This window comes from Salvia hispanica, chromosome 3 (assembly GCF_029641045.1).
Source record: "Salvia hispanica isolate PSC_SH4W2 chromosome 3, Shi_PSC_v1, whole genome shotgun sequence".
Taxonomy (NCBI): domain Eukaryota; kingdom Viridiplantae; phylum Streptophyta; class Magnoliopsida; order Lamiales; family Lamiaceae; genus Salvia; species Salvia hispanica.
This window is the reverse complement of record NC_142694.1, coordinates 47,803,416-47,828,126: the sequence shown is the minus strand read 5'-3', so window position 1 is coordinate 47,828,126 and position 24,711 is coordinate 47,803,416. Positions and strand designations below refer to the sequence as shown.

At 35.1% G+C, this 24,711-nt stretch overlaps 4 protein-coding genes across 4 annotated transcripts; 3 read left to right on the top strand and 1 right to left on the bottom strand.

Annotated features, from left to right (window-relative positions):
* Positions 1-893: 893 nt before the first annotated feature.
* Positions 894-5,555, bottom strand: NYC1 (NAD(P)-binding Rossmann-fold superfamily protein). Its single transcript, XM_048118480.2, has 10 exons — positions 5,064-5,555; positions 4,275-4,353; positions 4,036-4,171; positions 3,690-3,764; positions 3,400-3,595; positions 3,006-3,074; positions 2,683-2,822; positions 2,459-2,581; positions 1,807-1,999; positions 894-1,500 (listed from the first exon to the last, which is right to left on the bottom strand). The coding sequence occupies exons 1-10, from the start codon at positions 5,379-5,381 to the stop codon at positions 1,315-1,317; spliced, it is 1,515 nt and encodes a 504-aa protein (XP_047974437.1). The 5' UTR covers positions 5,382-5,555; the 3' UTR covers positions 894-1,314.
* A 3,158-nt stretch (positions 5,556-8,713) lies between these two features.
* LOC125212826 (uncharacterized) lies at positions 8,714-12,073 on the top strand. The gene is made up of 6 exons (XM_048113092.2): positions 8,714-8,900; positions 8,980-9,049; positions 9,189-9,294; positions 10,356-10,454; positions 10,535-10,675; positions 10,745-12,073. The coding sequence occupies exons 1-6, from the start codon at positions 8,765-8,767 to the stop codon at positions 11,888-11,890; spliced, it is 1,698 nt and encodes a 565-aa protein (XP_047969049.2). The 5' UTR covers positions 8,714-8,764; the 3' UTR covers positions 11,891-12,073.
* Positions 12,074-18,158: 6,085 nt separating this feature from the next.
* On the top strand, positions 18,159-20,155 carry LOC148930991 (uncharacterized). The gene is made up of 2 exons (XM_089066677.1): positions 18,159-20,058; positions 20,148-20,155. The coding sequence occupies exons 1-2, from the start codon at positions 18,159-18,161 to the stop codon at positions 20,153-20,155; spliced, it is 1,908 nt and encodes a 635-aa protein (XP_088922803.1).
* Positions 20,016-20,696, top strand: LOC148930990 (uncharacterized). The gene has a single exon (XM_089067775.1). The coding sequence runs from the start codon at positions 20,172-20,174 to the stop codon at positions 20,694-20,696; it is 525 nt and encodes a 174-aa protein (XP_088923901.1). The 5' UTR covers positions 20,016-20,171.
* The last annotated feature ends 4,015 nt before the right edge of the window (positions 20,697-24,711 follow it).

Here is a 24,711-nt window from a genome sequence, read left to right as displayed (position 1 = left end):
AGAGGAGTTGGCAACATGGGTCTCACACATTTCTTTTCTTTTTATCACCCTATTTAAGGACATACCTTTAAAATTTTATAATTTCATTGGCTGTACATTTTGTCTACATAGCGTATAATACGAATTTCTTATCAAACTAACTATGTCTTTACAAATTTTAGTTTAAATAATTTAATAATTTAATGAAAATTAGTCAGCTATATTAAAATTTGTTATCTAATTTGAATAAAGTTTTTATAATTAGATTTAAAACATATGGCCAAAAAAAATAATTTTATAATTAAATTCTACTCTTTCCTTCCACCATTAAATGTCCAATTTTTTTTTTCATATGCCTGTCAATAAATGTTCCATTTCATTTTTGCTACTTTTCTTCAAGGGACTAACATTCCACTAACTCACTTCACTTACATTTTATTGTAAAATCAATATATAAAAGTATGATACACATTCCTTTTATCTTTTCTATCATTTTCTTTTATAAAGTCAAACAATTTCTTAAAACTCAAGCCGGTAAAAAATGGAACATATATTGGCGAACAGAGGTAGTATAGTTTTTAATATGAATATACATGTTTTTTTGTCACTTTTTATTCACTAGATTTTATAAACACTAGAGTTCTTTAGCTCATTAATGGGATCGGCTATACCGCCATGCTTCTAGCTTGGGCGGTTTCATCACCTCAAACACAAAATTTCGAAACTTTGATTTGTTTTTATTTGCCTTATTCTTCAATTTCAAATTTAATAAACTAGAATTCATATTTTTAATATTGCTAAAAGAAAGTGTTAATAGTTTTATTTGAGTTTGTAAAAGATTAATGATAGTCCTAAAATAGCAAATATATTAATTCTAGTCACACAAAAAGAGTTTTTTGTTTAAATCCAACAACACTGGAACACGTCTTACCACCATCTTTCTTGGCAAATGCAGCCATAATGCGACTTAATGTAAGTTGAATATTAGTTACATTTTTTTTTTCTTTCATTTTTCTCCTTTGACCTTTTTCGGTTTTTGGGATGAGAGATATGCACGATCTGATGATCATATATATGCATTCTCCTAACCACATGGAAGTACAAGTAAATAGACCACCATTCCCTCCCATGCACAATGTACAAAACACACATTGTAAAACTTGCAATCTAGACTACCCCCCTTTGGACATAAAATATAGTAAAACAATCTGGACTAGAAATAATACTATGCAATCCCTCGTATTTTCTGTTAATACTTTTTGTCTTAATTCTTAAAAGAATAGCTTCGCCAGAGCACCAGCACCGATTTTTCACGTTAGGTGTAAGCACTTGTCATCAGGTCCCCGGCATCGTACTACTTGTACTTGACAAGATGATGAAGGCACAAACCACGGAAAGTGAAAAGACAGACACCCAAGTGTTCTCGGTATACATCTCCATGGCATCAGTGAATGAGAAACGAGTTCGACTCTCAGCCCAGTTACGGAGCCTATCTGCCTCAGCAGCATAGAGTGCCCGTCCCTGATATGTCCATGGTTATCAAGAGTTAATGGACCTCGGTTACCAAATTACAAAATCCACACAGAAATAGACCCCATATAACAAGTGCATGCAGTATGACAACCAAAGACACATTATGGTACATCCTCTAGACTAAAAACAATTACTATTCCAAAGTCTTAATATGGCGTGCTAACTGCTAAACAAAGATGGAATTTTCAGATGTCAAATAAAGGAATATCTGATATGTATGCAAGTAATATTTCCTCTTTCCACCCAAAAGGGAATCTTATACTCCAGACGTATAATGTGAATTGTGTAAGTTACCTGGTCATCAAACCAGCGAGCACGTCTTAGCCATGCAGTGACTAGAGCGAGTAAAATTCTTGGCGGTGTCAAATAGTTGATGGCTTTCCCATTTCCCTTGACAACCCTCATTCGTGGAACCAAGGTTCTAGCAACTGTCTCTGGAAGCTCGCAGATAATGTTGAACATTTGCTTGTTTTTCACACTTGCACCACTGACATGAACCGGTGAAAATTATTTTAGCAAACAAAGAAAATTACAGGTGCACCGACTTATCATCACTTTAAGACATCCTCAGTGTAAAGAGTAAGGTCTATGGTTCATCCACATCCCTTACAATTTCTCACATTAAAAAATAAACTAAAAGGTAAAGAAATAGGTAAGAATACCAACTTATCAGAAAGACATGATGATAATTAAAGTACACAACTTGTCTTAGGACAAGCAAATTTATGTCAACTTGGTTATGTAACCAGAGGAAGTTTTATTATATATCTCGTTCGGTAAAGTTTGATAATTAATCCCACATCAGCCATTTGGTTAAACCAAAGAAATAAACCGCAGATAGACAAATTCATCAGCTTATATCACATTTGTATGACTATCTCCCTACAAATGAGCCCCCATGGAATGAGACCAGTCAATTGAAGAGAGTATTTAAATAGTTGAATACCTTAATAGCAGGTCAGTAAGTACCATGCCTGGTGAAGCTGTGTGGACGCCGACTTTTGATTTTTTGCTCTCCTTCAAGAGTGACGATTGAAGCTGCCTAAGACCACATTTTGTCGATCCATATCTGTATTTTCAAAGAACATGAGACGTTAACTTTCTTGGATAGAGCATAACATGATTAAACTTCCATATTTAGAAGGAAAATGGTTAATAATTAGAGCTTACACGGCTGTTAGCGGGGTGCTGGATCCCCCAGATCCTGCTCCATCCATGTTGAAAATATGACCTCCATTTCTCTGGCTGCCCATGATTCTTAATGCTTCACGAGTGCAAAGTATTGAGCCAACCAAATTTGTAGACACAATCTGTCCATTGTTCAGATAATAGGCTCTTTAAAAACACATAAACTTACATTTTGTGAATCATATACATTTTTAAATGCCAGCTAGACTTTCTTACAATTTCATGGGACAGGAAAATAGGAGACTTCATATGCAAACCAGTTGCAGAAAATTTAATCAGTCTGAATCCTTAAGAGAGAGGCAAACCTGTTGTATGTCTTCATCACTAAACTGAAGCAAGGGCCTGAACCCCTTGTTTGTCCCCGCATTGTTTACCTGTATAAGGGGCAAGCAGAGAAGTTATATCTAACTGCTAAGATTGAATGTCGAAAAAGACATTATTTAACATGTTACAGTGACATTCCACAATGCATCACCTTTTATCATGCAAATATAAATCTACTTTTTTCACATCAAGAAACTATATGTACAGAACAGGAGCCCTAATGATTGATGGTTGTTATGTTGATCTATCAATGCTCAAGCTCAAATTGATATTTCAATCATACTAGTGATAACTACATGTTCAAAAGAGTCAAAAGTCTAGTCAGCAGAGGATATAAGAGAAAATTTGGAGAGAGAGAAAGGGCAGTTTGCCTACCCAGATATCAACAGAGCCAAGTTCATTCACAGCGAAATTTGCTAATTTGCTAACATCTTCGGGATTAGAGACATCACATGGAATTCCCACAACTTTTGCATGTCTTAAATGTTTTCTAGATGATCCACCTGTAACAACTATAACCTGCTTCAGATTCTCTGACAGTTCTTTGACGGTCTTGTCCACAGATTCAGCGCTGTGTCCGAAAGAGCCATAAATTAATACAGGCATCAAAGCTAGGAGGAAAGATGCATAATTACAAACTTGAGTGACATAAATTATGAAATTACCTCCGAGAAGTTACAATGACTCTGTCACCTGAAAGTATGAATTCACGAGCTAGAGCTTTTCCAAGTCCTCGAGTACTGTATCAAGAACCAAGTTCAATACCGCAAAATAATCGATTCTCAAAATGCAAAGATGATTTTTCTAACTACTAACGGCCTAGCGAGTAAAGACTTGGAAATACAATTCTGGAACCTAAACGATCTTTACTCTTCATTCTAACAGAAACTAAAGCATACTGCAACCAGTTAAATGAGACTCAGAAGCATGTCTCTTATTCCTTGCGAATGAAAGTGTTCAAATAAGTTTTGATCTGCAGTCTGATGGATTTTAGAAGAAGCTTTACTGTACCTTCCAGTTATAACGACATTGCGAGGGCCTGATCGACTGACTTCCTCCAAGACCATATTGGAACCAATCATTGTTCCAATAATGATCCCCCCAAGCCAGCTATACCAAACTAAAGCATTCATTTGATCATCCCCACCTACAAAATTACTGATATATTCAGACCTCAAAATTAACTACTGAATGCAAAAATTGAGATTTACTACTGACAATTTAGAAAGAAACAGAGAACAGTAGCTAACCTGACAACTGAAACCCAATTAGCAGTATAACTCCAGTACTCAACATTGTGACAATATATCTTCCAATGTGCATAGACCACTGCCCACAGAGAAGTGTCCGTTATATACAATGCATGGAATAGTTAAGAAAATTAACATCAAACACCACCAAAATTCAATTAGTGAAGACACTTAAAATTGGAGAAACATAAAATACTAGAAACAATAAAGAGCAAACAGGAATGACTACTTGTGCTAGAGTTAGAGCTGGTAGAATAAAAGTCACTCTAACTGTATTGTCTTATTGAGCACACATGAATCAGAATATTAACGGATTCCATCAGCTAAGCAGTAAGATGCAGGTATTAAAACCTCCAAGTCCAAGAACAATGACATACCCTTGTTGCACCGGAAGATACATAAATGCTACCCGCACACATTGAACAATATCATATGTGAGTTTTTTATACACCTAGTATTATTTATAACTGATTTCAACAATATTGTCCTATTTACACATTCTCCCTTATCCTCTCCGCACCGGAAGATTTTACACTGACGCTGGCGCCTCCATTGCTCGAACAATATCATCTAAGTTGCTTTTATTTGAAATGAACAACATGACCCTATTTAAACTATAACACAGAAAATATTTGCAAATTTATTGACAAACATTAATCAAGTAAGAGTAAGAAACAGGATCAAGAAAAGCTACCATATATTAACCTTATATAAAATTAAACAAGCATAAAAGTATTCCAATTTTCACCTAAATCATCAAATTCGAGCTGAAATTTGAAATGCACTTACAGAAAACAAAGTTTCTTCCAACTTCTCCATAGCTTCCGATCGCAAACTCGGCTTCGACATTCTCCAAACCGCATCTCTAATCCCCTCTACAAATTTATTGACGATTTTCTCCTCTCTACTCTGCATCACTTGCTTCTCTCTCTCTCTAAGTCCAGAACCCTCCTGATCGGACTTGAACGACCTGCATGGCCGAATCCAAATTCTCCTGCGCGCCTTCACAGCCAACGCATCCCGGAGAATTATCCGGGACGGCGGCGGTTGGAGGGAGTGGTTGTGGCAATCGAGCGGCGGAAGGGGCAGCTTCGCCACCGTGGTCATTGTGGAGAAGTGATTGGTGAATCAATGCAGCTGAATTTGAGTTTTAGGGAGAAAGGAAGTGGGAAGTGGGAATTGGGAGGGTTGATTCGTTAATGAAGGTAGATGCATGTGTTTTGGTGTGCCAATATTTATGGAATTGGATAGTGCTGCTGCTTATCGGTAAAGTTGAATGGCAAGAAATATCTAGGCAGTGATGGAGACGTGAGAAAAGAGAGAGAGAGAGAGGGAAAAAGGGGGATGAGTTGGGTCGAAGAGTGTGACGACCACACGTTACACTAATATCTAATCCCTACGCTTCGTCTCTTACGTGGCATCGTTGGCTTCTCTTGAACATGTTTTTCTCATCTACTACTCTACTACTAGTATTTTTTTTTACAAATATCATGCTACAAAAATTACAAATTATACAAAAGCTTGATATTTTGGATGATCCTTAATTTGTCTTCATTCCAAGATTTATTTTCTTGACACCAAAAAGTGTCAACTACTAAACAAGGATCTATGCAACAAACGATGAAAAACAATAACTCTCTCTCCGTCGTGGTTAGAGCACTCCCAATGGTCCGGCTAAAAACTCCCTTATTTCTCCCTAACTCCTGCCACATCAGCACCAAAATTTATCCCCAGTTTTTAGCCAACTTTTAGCCAACTGCTCCAGTGGTTTCTCCCTTATTTCTCCCTAACTCAACATTTCATTTTTACATCATCATTTTTAATATTGTTTAATTTTCCCTACAAATGTGTTTAATAAATAGATTTATAATGAACAATTCATCGTTGTATTAATCATTGGAAAATATAATACAACGAGAAAAAAAAAACTACAAATAAAAACCATAAAAAACAAAGATTTAAAAAAACAAAGATTTAAAAAAAACTACAAATAAAAATCATAAAAAATAAAGATTTTAAAAACAAAGATTTAAAAAAAACTACAAATAAAAACCATAAAAACAAAGATTTAAAAAACAAAGATTTAAAAAAAAAAAAAAAAAATTATCGCCGATTTATCGCCGAATCGCGCCCACAGTGGGCGGCGATGATTCGGCGATAAATCGGCGATAATAAGGGAGTTGGCGATAATAAGGGAGTTTTATCGCCGAATTATCGCCGAAATCCTCCCAATGGCCGGCGATAAGTCGGCGATATCTGGCGAAAAATCGCCGAATTTTCGCCGTCGCCATTGGGAGTGCTCTTAAGGCACAAAGCCAAGTATCTTGTGTTTGAGTCTTGTGTATCAATAATAAAGAACCAACACTTCCCAAGCTTAATTATTTATTTTCTATAAATCGATTTCTTGTGGGGGCGATATAGTAAATTATTCCATATGATGTGTGTATTAACCAGTGACTGTTATGCCAAAAAGAAGAATGAAGTAAAGAAAATGCAAATAAGTGATGGAAACCATGATAGTGTTAAGGTAAAAGAGAGAATTAGAAGAGAGTGCATGGTATATTAAAGATAAGAAATGTATCAATTGCATCATGCTCCTATTATGGAGGGCAAAATATAATTACTTCTTCCGCATGCTAAAAGTAATTTTATCTGTGGAAGACAATAGATTTTAATATTTCTTTCGTTCCATGTTATTCACATGGTTTATTTTCAATTTAATTTATTATTAGACTAAATTAAATTGAAAATAAATGAAGAATGAGAGAAATGAACAAGGATTGAATAAATAATCAGAAAATAATAAAGAGAATAAAGAAACAGAGATAGAATGGACAAGAGAGAAATATTAAACATAAAGACCTACCTATATTACGAGTGAAGAATTAACACTTTTTTATATTTATAAATTGTACTAGTATAATTTATTTGAGAAAATAAATTTATGTAAATATATTTGTCCCATAATAATATGCATTTTTTCTCTTTTAGTCCGTTCCATAAGAGTATGCAATTTTCAATTTTGAATTTTTTATCTCCCTATTGAAGTAAGACTCATTTTTCACTAATAATACTTTAATTAATTTTCTTTCTATCTCGATTACTTAATCAATTAGACAATTATGTTTTGATATTTATGTCCAACTAAAAGTGCATACTCTTAAGACTATCCTCATCAGTGAGACAGTGACCCTTACCCAACCCAACCCCAATCAACATTTTAATAAAATATTTATTTCTCTTTTATCCATATTTACAACCCCCAACTTATTAGAACTTTTACTTCCATCAATGACCCCAACTCAACCCCAATACGTATTTTTCTTTTCTTATACTTTTCATCAATATAAATTTTATAAATTTTGTGAACTTGGATATTCTGATGATTGTTAATAATTTTGAGAATTTTGATAGGTTGGGAAACACGGGCGATAATTTGGATGATTTGGATCCATAAAACAAAATTTATCAAAACAAGAATGAAAGAAAATTTTGTTTGATAAATTTGGTTTGCTTGTGATGAGTTCTACTACATGTTAAGTGGGATATATATAGAAAAATGAAGCACAATATAGTAGCAAATAATAATAATAAAATAATAAAAAATATAGATTAAACATAAATAAAAAAAATGAAGTAGTTCACGTCATTTTTTGGAAGAGTGGTCCACATGATTTTTTTGAAAGAATAATTCACATGATTTTTTTGAAAGAATAAGAATAATAATCATTGAATAAAACAAATTAATAGTTAGAATTAATAAAACATTTAATGTTCAACCAATAAAACTGTGTCATTTGGACTTGACCCTCACTTTTTGTATCGGTCGACTGACCAACATCAAAGGAGGAAGGGGTTGAGGTAATTGATTTTAGAATTATTTTTATTTGTTGCTATTTTATCTTTTTATGGTTGACAAGGTCACCTATAGAAGTAATATAGTGGAGAATGAGTTTCACTTCAATTCAACAATAAAAAAGATATTTTAAAATTAAAAAATGCATACTCTTATGAGATTAAATAAAAAGGAAAGTAAATACTGTTGTGGAACGGAGAGAATATTTGGTTACACTGTGTATTACTACCACCGTCCACCAAAATTTGTCCAATTTTTCCATTTCCGTCATTCCTCTAAAATTTGTCCAATTTCACTTTTATCATTTTTGGTAGTGGACCTCATATTCTACTAACTCATTCCTACTCACATTTTATTAAGTACAAAACTAATATATAAAAGTAGGACTCACAATCTACTAATTTTTCAACTCACTTTCTATTGCATTTATTAAAACTCGTGCCGGGTCAAAGTAGGACAAATTTTGGTGGATGGAGGTAGTAAAATTTTAAAATATTCTAAAAGAACTTACTACTCCTAGTACTTAAAAGAATAAATAGTTGTATAGTAGTACTAGTACTTGTATTCAATAGAGAGTGTTTAAACAAAAGGAGAAGAGCCACTTGACCGCCCGCCCAAAAATTCAAACAGTGGAATGGCTATGGCGCAGGCTGCGAGGTTGAACCTGCGAATGCAAAAGGAATTCAAGCTCCTACTTACTGATCCACCTCCAGGCGCCTCTTTCCCCACTCTTTCCGGCGGTGATTCCTCTCTCACCTCCATCGATGCGCGTAACTCTCTCTCTCTCTCTGCTCACACATTTAATCGAATAACAATACCGTCTCCAGACGCTGAATTTTCATTTTGCAGTGCTTCAAGGACCCGAGGGAACCGTATACTCTAATGGCGTTTTCAAAATTAAGATCCAAATACCTGAAAGGTATACACTCTTTTCAATTTATGTTATCGGCCATCGATTCATTTATTTTTGTCGGCTAAATGAATTTTCCTTTTTGTAAAATAGCTGTAATTGTAATTATTCGTCGGATTTAAATTGCGGTGATTTGCTATTTCTGAAGGTATCCGTTTCAGCCTCCGATTGTGACTTTTGCAACGCCGATATACCATCCTAATATAGATAATGGTGGGCGTATTTGCTTGGATATCCTAAATCTACCGCCCAAGGTATGTTGCATATCCACTGTTTTAATTGTTTTACAAATTATTTGATAAGTTGATCTTTTGTTGAACTTAGTTTGTAATTGTGGAATATTTCATTCACCAATACTGCCTGATATTTGGACAAGTGATGGATGCTTTATCTCTGAAGTTACAGCCTTGTTATACTAAGTCAGCAGTGATTCCATTTCCAACTGCTGCTGCTCCATTCCATTGGGGTAATTTGTTTATGTGATGGTGGGAATGGTTAGAAGACATTTTGGGTAAACTTGTATTTCAGGGATGTTTTTTATGTTATGCTCTCTTCCCACCATCACAGGATGCTGCAGAATTTCCCTATTCTATCGTTCTTATTGGATTGATCCAAAAAGTGTGAGAGGAGTGATATCTTGTTTGTTAATATCGTTATGATAATGAATGTGCATACAATTTAGTAGGCATGGTCCCTTATGTTCATTCTTTTGCATGCTTTGCTCAAAAGCAATCCTAATTGTCAAGAACCTATAAAAGAGTAGGATTTTCCTCTGTTTAGCAGAACGGATAGTCATCTAACTTTTAGAGTTGTGTCTTCATACATTGGTTTGTAATGGTTGTATAACACTAATTCATTTCTCTAGCTCTGTATATGGATCTACATGCACATGCACTGTTTTAGATCTCTACATTACTACTCTTTTAATAATTAATATACAAAGAAGTAGTACTGTGTTTATGATTCAATTTGTTTAGCTGTAGTGTAGTTTGCAGATCCATATTGTCCATACTCCATAGGAGACTGTGGAACTTGCAAACTACTATAGTTTAACATATTAGCATAATCTATGATGTTGGTTCCATATGTTGTCTTTGATAACATATCTGTGTTCTCAAAGTTTATTGTTTCTTCCATTAAATATCTATAGGATATATGGAAGGATTATATGATTGTTTTTCGCAAACTGACAAATTTCATTTGCTACTTTGACTTAGATCATAACTTGTGTACAGAGTTATGGCCGAGGATAGCTAATTGATAGCAATTCTGATTTCTGAGCTTCCATAGCTAATTTAAAATCCAATTGATGCAGGGCATGTGGCAGCCATCTCTTAACATTTCAACTGTTTTGACAAGCATCGGACTCTTACTAAGTGAACCTAATCCTGATGACGGCCTTATGCATGAAGCAGTGAGTAACTCTTGTCCTTGAGAGAAATTATTCAAACATAGATACATACTTCATCTTGATATTTGTCCAATGTCCTGCAGAGCAGAGACTACAAATATAACAGACAAGCTTTTGATCGCGATGCAAAATCCATGACTGAAAAATATGCTCAACCTGGAGTGACTGATATTGCTAGGGACGAAGATGGGTTCCAGACTCATACAAGTAGAAGCACGTCACAAGTAAGTCTGTTATACAGTGTGTGTCTATACTCCATTCCACTTATGCTTTTACTAACTCCACTGCTGTAGACCAAAATGGAAGGATCAGTTGCTCCCATATGCATTCCCGAGCACAGGAAGCTGTCACTAGAGTCTCAAGGATGCAGTAGGGACAGTGGTGTGGAGCTGTCTAAAATGCCAATTCATAATTCCTCAGAGAACCATACTGGAACTGCACCGCTGAAAGAAGCTATCAAGGATTCATTTAAATACACTGGGACTTCTAGAAAATTACAAACCGGAAGATATAAACTGTCACCAAAAGTTCCAGTTGCTTCCCATAGTAGAAACGAAAAAAGTGGAAATAGCAGCATGTCAAATCAGAGTCCATTGTTGGAAATCCAAACTGCTTCAGATTCTCCAGAGTCCTCGTCGGTTCAGGCTGGGAACTTAGCATCCATGAAAGATAAAGGTCATGTAGAAAAAAGCCACAGCATGAGTGTTGGTAAAGGACTGCAGTCATTACACCTTGTTAAAACAAACCTGTGTAGGGACTCCGACGAAAAATCACAATGCACTCCCCAGGTGACTGTTTCCCATCTTGGTTTAGCCAGGCTACAAAAAGGCTTGTTGTCGTCCCATAATAGCAACCATGGTAAAGCCAATCCTCCTATAGATGCTATTGCCAGAAAAGGACATTGCTCCACAAGTATGAGTCTTAAGAAAAGAAGCTTGGTTGGGGTTATGCCATCTGCAGAACCTCCGAGAGTCCCTCAAAATCATTTACTAGATGGTAAAGAGAACATGGCTCCATATCGATGTTTGTCGCCTCAACTAACTGAGCAAGCTGCTGCATCAGCCATGAAATCAGCTTTTATACCAGTAGCTTCGTCTCCTAAACTATCTAAAGCAGCTGCAAAGCTTCCAGTAGAGCCTTTGAATCAACTAGGAGGCAGCAACGAGAATGTGATCATGCATCCTGAGAACCTATCACGTCCTCATTTGAAATGTCTGCACCCAGCAAGTGATGTCAGGTCAGGTAAGAAGCAGCCTACTGTTGAGGTTTGTGATGGAGAGAGTGCCGTCACATTAAAAGAACTGGGTGAGGGGGTGCCAATACCTGATGATGTAATCGTCTTGGATAGTGAAGATAGTGATGATGAAAATATCCCTGTGAGGCGCAAGTTGTCGCTAACCAGAAGATGCTTGTCTAGGAAGCGGAAATCGGCCTTCTGATCGCCTCTCCCTGCTTTTTTCGTGGCAGGAAGCTGTTCAAGTTCTTTCTTCCTCAATATAGGCATTCAGTTGCAGCAATTAGAGTTAAAAAATTGGATTCCATACTTTTCTGGAATGAAAAACGGATATGAATTGCAATGTATTGCTGGATGTATCTGTTTTATTGCAATTCTATTTTAGTAATTGTATTTGTCACGCTTCCCTTTTTGTTTTCATTTTATCTTTATTGCCTTTGAATCGGTAGTTGGAGTCGCGGCTTATGTGAGATCCTTGGGGAAGAGGATCAAGTAGTTGATTGCGAACAAATTGGTGCACTATCTCCCCATTCAACCATTTGAGCGAAATGTAGCAAAAGAAAATGAAGGAAAATCCATGGATCGACCCCATCACTTCATCCAACAAAAATTACGAAAACACCCAAGGGTGCCTTTGCCCCATACTCCTGCCATCCTAGTGCCTAAGGAATTTTTGTTTCACACCGTTCTTTTCGTACTATATCTTTCCGAAGCTTTTCTCATTGAAAAAGGGTTCTTTTCGTACATCTTTCCGAAGCTTTTCTCATTGAAAAAAGGAAAACGAAAAGAATGGTTTATTCCGAAGTTTTGCTAACTATTTACAGTATTCGAAATGTGCAGGCTCCTGTAGAGTGAACTTTGGTTCTTCAAATTATTAGAGCATTTGGATTTGAATGATTTGGTTTGAGTTGATATATAGAGACTATAGGTTATCCACAATAGTAGAATATTAAAAAAGTGGAACATTTTGTTTTATTCAATCAAAGCTTGACTGCATTTGACCTCGTCTAAAGGGGGGGTATGCAATCGAGGTGATTTTTGTCTTGTTTTAGCAGACGATCAATGTAGCTTTTGTGACCGGGTGACCCTACATATTTAAACTTTCTAAGGCATTTTGTGTGTTGTGTATGGGTGTGTGGTGTATGTGTGAGTGTGTATATGCGTGCCATATGTGTGTGTTAGTTTGCATCGTATGAATATGTGCGAATGTGCCTAATTTTGCAACTATCTAAAATTACATTAATTTATTTTGTATATTAAATTTAAATTATACTATTAGAATTGAACTACAATAGCATGCAAACCAAAATATTTTTTGGTACTGAATATATATTAAATTAAATTTCAATTTCATTTTCTTAAATTAATGTATTAGTACTTGATTCCTTATCAAATTATAAATCTGGCCACAATATAAACACTTATAGATTTGTTTATAAAGTAAAAAGCTAGCAGCAGTGTGGGCAGGGCAGATAGTTGTGGTTTATTTTCCCGCCAAAAAGAAAGAGAGAGAGATGAAAGGGAAGACAGCAGTGATGATGGGAGCAACAATAGCAATGGTGGCGGCAGTGGCAATGCTGGTGTTTCTTCTGTTGGCCGAGCTCTACTGCACCCTCTTACTCCGCACCCGCCGCCGCAGCAATAACACCTCTCCTACTTCCATTGACGGCCGCCGTGAGGGCTCTCCCTCCTCCCTCTGCACCTTCTACGCCCAAGGCGTCATCCGCACTCCAAGAAGCTTCCTCTTCCCAGCGCCGGAAATTCCAAACTCAGGGAAGCAACTCTTCCGCAGCAGCAATCGAGAAGCAGCTTCTTCTCCAGACTCGGAGCTCATATACATCTGCAATCCAATGTACAACGGAGACGGAGGAGTCGTAATCGGCAATAGAGATAATACGCCATTTGAAACCCCTGCCTCGTCACCCAATATTGAGACCGGGAGCAGCGGAGACGAAAAGTGTCACGTGGAGGAGGAGGGCGCCTCGGTCTCACTCGGCCTTTCCATTTCCTCATCGTCCTCACCTTCTTCGCCGTGGTGAACAATTCCTATTTTTACTTATTTATTTTCTTTTGTATATATATTCCCTATGTCTCATTAGAAATTAAACGTTTTCCTTTTTAGTTTCTCGTTTCTAAAAATGGAAACATCTCTATATCTACCTTTTCATATCTCTTACTTTACTTTCTCTTCATTTCTTCATAAAACAAGACTACATAAAAACTCGTGTCGATTCCCAAATATTGCATATTTAATGGCATAGAGAGAGTAATTTTTTTTCCAATTAACGATAGATCGATTCGATTATACATGGTGTCGCCCTTTCATATCCTCATACGTGTGTAATATTTTTTTTTTCAAAATCACCGAATGTACATTTTTAAATAAAGGCATTGGACGAACTTTTAAAATGATTTAAAATATCACAAATTTATACTATATTTTGTGTGTTATAAATGATAAAAGTGCTCATAAAACTCCAAGGTACTAGTGTAATTCTCAGAGTTGTAGTGGATAAAACCGACTCCCAAAGGCAATTGGCTCAGCCTTTTGTTTGGTGCTTTGTTGGCGTGGGCATGGCTCCTTAATCTAGGTCATTGTTTTCATTATCATACGTGCATCAGTTTCCCTTTGTCTCATCCCCAACCATTTTGTAAATCGATTAAATTTCTACTTTATGGCACTCCTATAAATATTAGTATTACTAATACTAGTCTTGGTTATATTTTTATATTTTACTATACTAATATTCTCTCTATATTTATTTCTGTTTTGTTTCACAAGTACTCCCTACGTTCCATAAAAATATGTGTATACATCCCACATTTAAAATGTGTATTCTATTTTCGCAAAGTTATACTATCAATTTAATAATATAAGTCTCATTATCCACTAACATTATTTTAATTACTATTTTCTTAGCTCATCTCTCTTACATTACCGTATCATTCTTCTCCTCTCGTAGGGAGTAGTATAAAACAATGCACAAAAAGTTTTTGGAGGCAAGTAAAGAGTTTAAAGAGACCACACCATGAATTCGAACTGTCATCTTTGATACCCACAACAAATAATTAATACTCCATCCCTCCTTCATTAATTGACACCAACCTTTTATTTTGTTCATCTCCAATTAATTGATATCATTATTTTTACTACTTTTAGTAATGAACTCTACCTTCCACTAACTTATATTAATCATATTTTATTATAAAATTAATATAAAAGTGTAGTTTTCAATTCCACTAACTCTTATCATCCACTTTCCACTATATTTTAAAAACACATATCCAGTTAAACAATTCCAATTAATGGAAACCAAGGGAGTAATAGTAATATTAACTTGATTTGGTAAAAAATAAAATCTGCCAGTTTAAACCAAAAGCGACAAAATTGGCATTAGTTAAATATTGTATTGAACCATACTCCCATGAATTTGTCGAAGAACAATGTCACCCTTTGACCTGTGGTTAATCCTGAAATCTCTGTTAGTGCTAACAATTACCTTCCGACAATGGGACATAATGCTATTGTGATGGTAGATACTATTCCCTGTCCAAAAAAATTAATTCTATTTGTAGACGATATGAATTTTAATGAAAAATTAATAAATTAAAAAGAAAATAAGAAAAAGTGATAAAATAAGATATAGATGAGATAAAAAAAATAAAGTATATAAGGAAAAAACTATTCATTTTAAAAAATGAGACCATATTATAAAAATATTTCAAAATTGTAAAATAAGATTATTTTTTATGAACCGAGAAATATATAATTATGTGGGTTATGATTTGTATAATGCAAATTTTGCAGGGTGGGTAAATAAGTAAGCATTGGGTTTACCCATATTAAGTGATTTATAGATCAGATACAGAATTGAATGATAGAATTTGTTGGGTATCGGGTGTACCTAATTTTTTGGATAATTAGCTTAATATTAAGAAATACTCCCTCCGTCCGCCAATAGAAGTCCTATTTATGGGCGGCACGAGTTTTAAGAAATATTAAGAAAAGTGAGTGTAAAAGTTAGTGGAATAGGGGTCCCACTTGTACATATTAGTTTTAAATGAAATGTGAGTGGAATGAGTTAGTGGAAGGTGAGACTCTATTATCATTTATGGTAAAAGTGAACCGGGACTCTTATTCACGGACGGACTAAAATGAAAAAATGGGACTCCTAATCGCGGACGGAGAGAGTACATAGAGTCATATTTGGTCACAACCGACATAATTGATAATTGATAATTGATGATGAATAATTGGATGTCGGAATGATGAATTTTGGATTTTACTTGACAACATTTTGAATTACTACTATTATTTATTTAGTTCTTTATTTTAATTAGATGAGTAATGAGTTTTACATTTTGCATAGTCAGTTCTCATAAAGTCAATCGTGTGGTTTGAAAATAAATATGACACTTACTTTTATAGTTTTGCATAACATAAATATAACATTAAATATATTAGTCAATTTGAATATTGGACTTATTCAAATGTACGATAAAGATGAACTAAGTGAAATAAGGAGTACTAATTTTATTGGAGAATTTAGTATTAGTAGAGTATCGCAACTGAAACGAGATATGGTCATATGGATTGGAGACAATCACAATATATATACAGTCGGAAATTTGGGTACTCGATTTATCAGGTATAACGAATGTCCATGTAGAGTATTAATTCAGGTATTGAAAAAATGTTTCAAGTCGGGTACCCACAGACCATAGTTACCCGTTTGCTCGCCCCTACCTATTGCAACGTATGCTTTATAGTTGTTTTGTATTGTAAATTTTTATTTTTATTTCATCTAGCATAACATTACACAAAACTCGCAAAAAAATACGGCGCTAAAATAGTTAATCCGCGAATTTTCCCCACGAAAATCTTTTTGCTGCTTAAAATATTAGCGGCGGGTTAACATTAGAAAATTTCCGTTGTAAAATTTGCCATAGGGACATCTGCAACAGGAATTTTACATGTGATTCTTGTCCACCATGATTTTTTTATTAATTTTTATATTATTTATTTTGGAATATTTTAAAATTTTTACATACCTAATTATTACAACTGAATATTTTTTTTCAATAAACTAATACTACTATTTATGCATTCGATCCTTTAAAGTATTTTCTCTATAAAAAGATAGGACTCGTTATCTAATAACAATATTTCAATTACTTTTTCTTTTTATTTCTTTTTATTTTATCAATTACATATTAAAATTTGTATTGCAAATTAAGAGTGCTTACTCATACTCTTGTAATATAATGGATGGAGTATCATTTAATGTCATTAACTTAGTTTTTTGAAGCTAATGATGAAATTATACACACATAAATAGAAATCATGAATTTAAGCTAATAAGACAAAATAGACCCACTACAACTTTAAAAAGAAATCAAAGTCCAAATTGTCATCAATTTCTAAACAATATTTGACAAATGGAAACTACTAAAAATAATTTGACTATTTTACTTTTTATCTCTCTTTGCTTTAGAAACTTTCTATTAAAATATTCATTATTAAAATTATTTTTCTACACGGCGTATATATTTTCTGGTAAAGCAATTATATAGAGAATAAATGTTAGCATTTGCATGCTAACCAATTAGTTTACGCTAACCATATCCATTTTCTCTTCAATTTGGTTTTTAGAAAATTGAAAGAAGTAGCGTTGCCCTCGCTTGTATATAGACAGGGACGGAGATACCGGCGGCCAAGCCACCGCTCCAGCGGGGGCTTGGCCGGAACCGGACCCCTACCCCCCCCTATGCAGCCGCGCCCCGTCGGATTTCCGCCCCGGCTTCGGATAGCCTGAATTTTTATGTATACTGCGTCTGTGAGTTTCTGGAAGAGGCGAAGAGGTTGAGAGACCCCCAATTTGAAGAAGACGACACATGGTGAAATTGGGCTTCTAAATTGGGTCATTAATTATATTGGATTGGAGTATTAGACTTGGGCCTTTAATATATAATGATAATAATAATAATAATAGATAAACTAAAATAGCCTTTATTGAATATAGAAGCCCAAATTTATACTACAAGTAACGTTTCTTCTTCTCCAATTAAAATCATATCGGAGGCGCACGCAAATTACAGCAGCCGCAAAATCATATCAGAAATCAGAGGTCAAGGGTCTCCTATACTTGTAGAAAAATTAAAAGGTTTGATTCTAATTGTGATTTTAACTTTTTACTTTGATTTAATGGCATGAAACCTAAAATTATTTATTATGATTTTAATTCTGTTGCTTGAATAGGAAAAACATAATTAACCTTTGAGAATTGTGATAATACAAGTTTTTGAATCATTACAATTTGATATATAAAAATATGCAGTTGTGGCATGAATTTAACATAAATGTTTTTCTAATGCATTATCTTACTTTCTTATTAGTAGATTACACGTTGCAATAATTTAAAATGTACGAATGCAAATTATCTAATTAATCTTGTTTATTCTTGGCTACAGTTATGCATCGATATTTTAAAAAATCAAGGAATGATTCAACTTCTAGTTCGAGTATTGCAACCCCGAATTCGACTGTGAACCAGGATGGAATCAATGTTGCAAGTTTTGAAGCTAATTCTGAAAACATAGTTAGTGACCCGAATGCGATTTTGAATCAAGAAAGAATCAATATTGAAGTTAATCCGGAAAACATAGTTAGTGACCCGGGGCTACGGAGTCCTATTGCTAGTTATGATGTTCAAATAAGGGATCGCATTCGAAGAGAATATGTCTCTAAGGGGCCTTGTCAACCGAAAGGTCATGTCTTTAGGAAAACTTCGTATGGTAAAGAGAAAAGGAGCTTCCAAGCTAAATGGTTTGAAAAACATATATGGTTGGAATATAGTGTTGAAAAAGAAGCGGCATTTTGTTTTTGGTGTTATCTTTTCAAGCCTATTAATGCCAATCGTTTTGGAGATGATGTATTCGTGAGTACGGGCTTTAAAAATTGGAAAAAGGCGCTTGCTATTTTTAGAGAACATGAAGGTTCAGCAAATAGCACACATGATCAGGCCAGAATACTTTTTGAAGGGTTTAAAAATCAAAGACAAAGTGTTGATTACAATTTGAGGAAATATGATAAGGAAGACGAAGTCAACTACCGCATTCGCTTGACTGCTTCTTTAGATGTGATTCGATTATTGTTAAGACAGGGATTGCCATTTCGTGGGAATGATGAATCATTTGCGTCTACAAACAAGGGAAACTTTCTAGAGATACTTAAATGGTATTGTGAGCATAAAGAAGAGGTAGCTGCAGTTACATTGGAGAACGCTCCACGTAATAATCAGATGACTAGTCCTTTGATTCAAAAGGAATTATCAAATTGTTGTGCTGTTGAGACTACGAAAGTTATTTTGGAAGATATTGAAAATCGCAAATTCTCTCTATTGGTTGATGAAGCGCGAGATTCATCGATAAAAGAGCAAATGGCTTTGGTTATTAGATACGTGAACAATAATGGAGAGATTATAGAAAGATTCTTAGCCTTGGTACATGTCACTGATACTACAGCAAAGTCATTGAAGGAAGGGATTGACTCAGTGTTTGCTAAGCATGCTTTATCTTTATCACGGTTAAGAGGTCAAGGCTATGATGGTGCATCAAATATGCGGGGTGAGTACAATGGTCTAAAAACCCTTATACTGAATGAAAATAGATCTGCGAAGTACATCCATTGTTTTGCTCATCAGCTCCAACTAGTCGTGGTAAATGTTACAAAACAACATGGTGCTATAAGTGATTTTTTCACCATTGTCACTATGATTGTAAATACATGTGGAACATCTTGTAAAAGGAGAGACAAACTACGACAAGCTGAGCATGAGAAAATTGTCAAATCTCTAGAAAGGGAAGAGATTAAAAGTGGAAGAGGTTTAAATCAAGAGATGAGTTTAAGGCGGCCGGGTGACACTCGATGGGGATCACACTTCACTACTTTGCTTCGTCTAAAAGGTATGTGGTCATCGGTAATTGAAGTACTTGAAAATGTGTATGAAGATGGTACTAATCCAGATAATAAAGGTATATCAAAAACATTGAGTATGAGGCTTGGAAGCTATGACTTTATTTTTATTTTACACTTGATGATTGAGTTGCTTGGGTCAACAAATGATTTGTCAAAAGTTTTGCAACTTCGGGATCAAAATATAGTTCAAGCTATATCTTTGATTGATACAACTAAAAGGACTTTGCAAGACTTTCGGGAGAATGGATGGAACCAATTCGTGAGACAGGTTGAAGAGTTTTGTGTGACTAATTCCATTGATGTCATCAATATGGATGATGCCGTCAAGTTTGGTGTGCGAATGAAACGAGGGGAACGCGTTACAAATTATCATCATTACAAGGTGGAGGTTTACTGTCAGGTACGATTTCTATTTTATTTCTTAGTTATGATTATTATTAAATATTTCTTTGTATTCTAATTTCATACTACTTATAATTATTAGGTTCTTGATTTAGTTATTCAAGAGATGGAAAATCGTTTTCCAGAAACAAATACGGAATTGCTTATTTGCATGAATTGCCTTAGTCCAAGAAACTCCTTTGCTAGCTTCAATATCGACAAGTTGGTCCGTCTCGCAGAACTTTATCCGGATGACTTCTCGTGCACTGAATGTATGGCTCTCCAATATCAACTTAAAACTTATATCAGTGATATAGTTGATAAAGTCGAGTTCTCCAATATTGAAGATTTGGGAAATCTTGCAAAGATTTTGGTCGCTACCACAAGAGATAAGGCTTTTCCCTTGGTATACCGTTTGATTGAATTGACTCTGATCCTTCCTGTTGCGACCGCCTCTGTTGAGAGAGTATTTTCTTCGATGAAATTTATCAAGACTGATTTGCGAAACAGAATGGGAGACGGTTGGATGAATGATATCTTAGTTGTATACATTGAGAAGGATATTTTTAACAAAATTGAAAATGAGGCCATTCTTCGACGATTTCAAGAAATGGCGACACGTCGGAAACAATTATCATCTAGAGCCTCGTAAAAATTGTAAAGACGTTATATTTGAATTGAAATTTTTGGTATTATTGTTATTATTATTATATTATTATTGTTATTATTATTTTTAAGGATTTCAGCACCGGCTTATTTGAAAGTCTAGTTCCGTCCCTGTATATAGAGATAATGTTTAGCTAACGCAACTTGCTTACACCTTCAATTTCTGAATTAAAATAGCAACGTCAAAAATATAGTTCAAGAAAACAAATCATACTATCATTTTCAAAGATATGTATCCATTCGTTCACTCATACTTATCCAACCAAGTTATCTATTTTCAGACGAAAGCATTGAAATGCGGAACTAATTGCAATTTCCCACGCAAATGCAACCACAAGCGCATGTCACATTTTTTTCCCCATTTTAATTCCTTGTCGTTATACATTTAGATTTTTATATCTTATTTCATTAAATATTTAATTAGTACATAAAACTAATATACGTAGAATTCACATTCTCTAACTCTTTATATTTATATTCTTTCATGAGTATTTCTTAAAATTTATACAAAATAGAACATATAGTTATATGCATATTCAAAATATCACAGGAACTAATTCTTCTCCGAGTTTGAATTATTCTGAAAAAACTAACGTGAACTCATACACCAATTAAAGAAAACATGATGAGAAGATAATAAAGAGTTGCTATGCAGAAAATCAAGCACAAACTTTGATTGCAAATGACATATTATATATATGTCTACATATATTACAAGTTGTTGAAGTATTGAAATAAAACAAAGTGTTTAAAGCGTGGGTGATTTTGGTGAAACCTCGTGTGCAGCGGCGGATTGAGGCATGGATTTAGATCGGGTAAAGGATTGATTTTTGAAGGAATCATTGCGATGAAACCTGCATCGAAACGAGCCTTGATGCGTGGTTGGTGAGCACAAGCACTGCTGCCCTCTTGGTGATAACATGCACCCATCTTTAGCTATACCATTACTACCAATGCTATCCTGCTCTTGGGAGGCCATCTCTCTCTCTCTCTCTGATATTACTAAAGGGTTTTCTTATATTTGCATAATAAGTATGGGGCTTATTTGGACGGCCAAGTGGAGATAATGGAGGGCTGCTTTTGGCATTTTGTGAACGACCATATGTTTTCCTTCCTCATCCTTTTCTCATCGAATAATATCAGCTTCACTAAACTCCAACTCCAACACATACATGAATGGAATCACAAAAATCTTCTTTATCATGTTCTTACAAATTATATCATTTATCTACGCCATTGGTCTTGATTCTTCATCCATGGATATAAATAATTTAATATGCCTTTTACACATAAAATAATTTACAATAATACACCCTAGCTAAAATCCAAGTAATTTGCTTATGTATACATCAATATGATGAGTAGGATTAAATTATAATCCTTATTACTAGGTTGCTGTACACATTAAATAATAAGTGGAGTATGTTACTCCACAATAATACACTCTAGCTAAAATCCAAATAATTTTCTTATGTATATATGCATCAACAGAGTAGGATTAAATTACAATCCTTAACATATAGCCATATTCCTTAACTAGTTCGTCACACGTTAATTATTGACCATTAAATTAACTAATTATAGGATCAAGATTTAAACTGTATTTCTGGATTTAGATGCATTCTTAAACCACAACATTTTAAGGTTCCATTTGATAGCATATTTCACTAGAATATTCCCTAACTAGTTCGTCACACGTTAATTATTGACCATTAGATTAACTAATTATAGGATCAAGATTTAAATTGCATTTCTGGATTTAAATGCATTCTTAAACCACGACATTTTAAGGTTCCATTTGATAGCATATTTTATGTATCATGGCTATACATGTTGTTTAGTTGTAAGAGAAAAATAACACTGGATTTGTGTTATTTCCTCAGCCCGGACAGGCCAGGCTGAAGGTGTTTTCCATATCTTGCTGATCTAATTTAACTTAGCATACATGAATTTTTATTTAACTACATTAAAATTGAACCTAGATAGTAACAATAAACTACGTATAAACCTTCCACTCAGACTTCAGTCCAACCCATATGAATCTCTTGTCTAACCTAATAACATGACTTTATAAATATTCCCTCCGTCCCACTCTAAGTGAACCATTTTCCCTTTTAGGATGTCTCATTCTAAACGATACATTTCTAAAAATAGAAACATCAGTGTCTCTATTTTTTTCCTCATCTTACATTATTCTCTCCACTTAACTCACAAAACAACACTATATAAAATCCTGTATTAGAAAAGAAATGTTCCACTTAGAGTGGAACGGAGGGAACATAAGACTAGATGAGGGATTGAATCATAGCCTCTAAGTGTAAATTTTTTTTCCCCTCTCTCCCACAAAAAATTTCTAATTCTCTTCATCTCAGGTACACTTAGATTGTGTCTCTTTCACTTGTTCTAAGTCATATTGCTACAAGCCTACAACTAAATTTTGCCATACAATCCCCTGTCCCATAAAAATATGGGCATATATCACTACCAAAAAAAAACACTTGATTGCAAGCACAAATTTTCAAGCTGTTATGACAAATAGGGCAATTGTGAATCGAGAAACAAAAGAACGTAAATAGACACAGAATTTACGTGGTTCACCAACGTTGTGTTGACTACGTCCACGGGCAAAAACGGAGAACAAATTGTATTATGACTACGGTTTTCAGATACAGATTGGATCTGTCAGATCTCAGATCACAGAATTATGTGCTCTACTCCCATATATATAGACACACATTAGACGGACTGGGCCTAGGAAACATAATCCTATCCCTATTAGGAAACCTAATCCTATACAAATTCAAGGCATACTAACAAATCTCCACCTTGACTTGAATTTTCCCTTGCAGACGCATCATCATAACACCAGACGAACAAACTTCTCCATTCTTGCCTCAGATTTGCCCTCCACGGGCAACTAACAGCTCATGACATTAAGCAAGTCCAAACAATGTTGGAACTTGCTCTGCGGGACCGACTTGGTGAACATATCAGCAGGATTATCAGCAGTACCTACTTTCTTCACCTCAATTCTCTTCTCATCTCTTAGAAAATGATACCTCACATCAATATGCTTAGTCCTTTCATGATGGACTTGATCCTTGGCTAAACAAATAGCGCTCTGACTGTCACAGAACACAACAGCTTGATCTTGATGTAAACCAAGATCACCAACTAGCCCTTGCAACCATATTCCCTCTTTAGCAGCTTCTGTCAATGCCATATACTCTGCTTCAGTAGTAGACAAAGTAACTGCAGCCTGCAAAGTTGCTTTCCAACTAACAACAGAACCACTAAGAGTGAAAACATAACCGGTCATAGATCTTCTACTATCGACATCTCCAGCGTAGTCAGAATCAGAATAACCAGTCACTAAACAGTGAGTATCACCTTCATAAATGAGACCAACATCAGACGTACCTCTCAAGTAACGAAAAATCCTCTTCACAGCCTGCCAGTGCTCCTTTCCAGGTTTTCCCATGAACCTGCTAACAACGCTGACAGCATGCGCTATATCTGGCCTAGTACAGACCATGGCGTACATCAAACTCCCTACTGCATTAGAGTACGGGACTCGAGACATGTACTCTTCCTCAACTTCGGATTTCGGTGCAAGATCAGATGACAAATGAATGTTTGTGGCACTTGGAGTATCAATAGCCTTAGATGCAGACATGCCAAATCTTGACAAAATCTTCTCAATGTAGCTCTTTTGTGACAGAGAAAGCTTTTTCTTTTCTCTATCTCTAGAAATCTCCATGCCCAGAATTTTTTTCGCAACACCCAAATCCTTCATATCAAACTCAACACTAAGCTGAGCTTTCAACTTCTGTACTTCAGACTTTGACTTCGCAGCTATGAGCATATCATCCACATATAGAACAAGATAGACCATAGAACCATCGTCAGCTTTGTTGTGATAGACACAACAATCATACGGACTCCTGCTGAATCCCAGCTTGATCATGTAACTATCAAACCTCTTATACCACTGCCTCGGA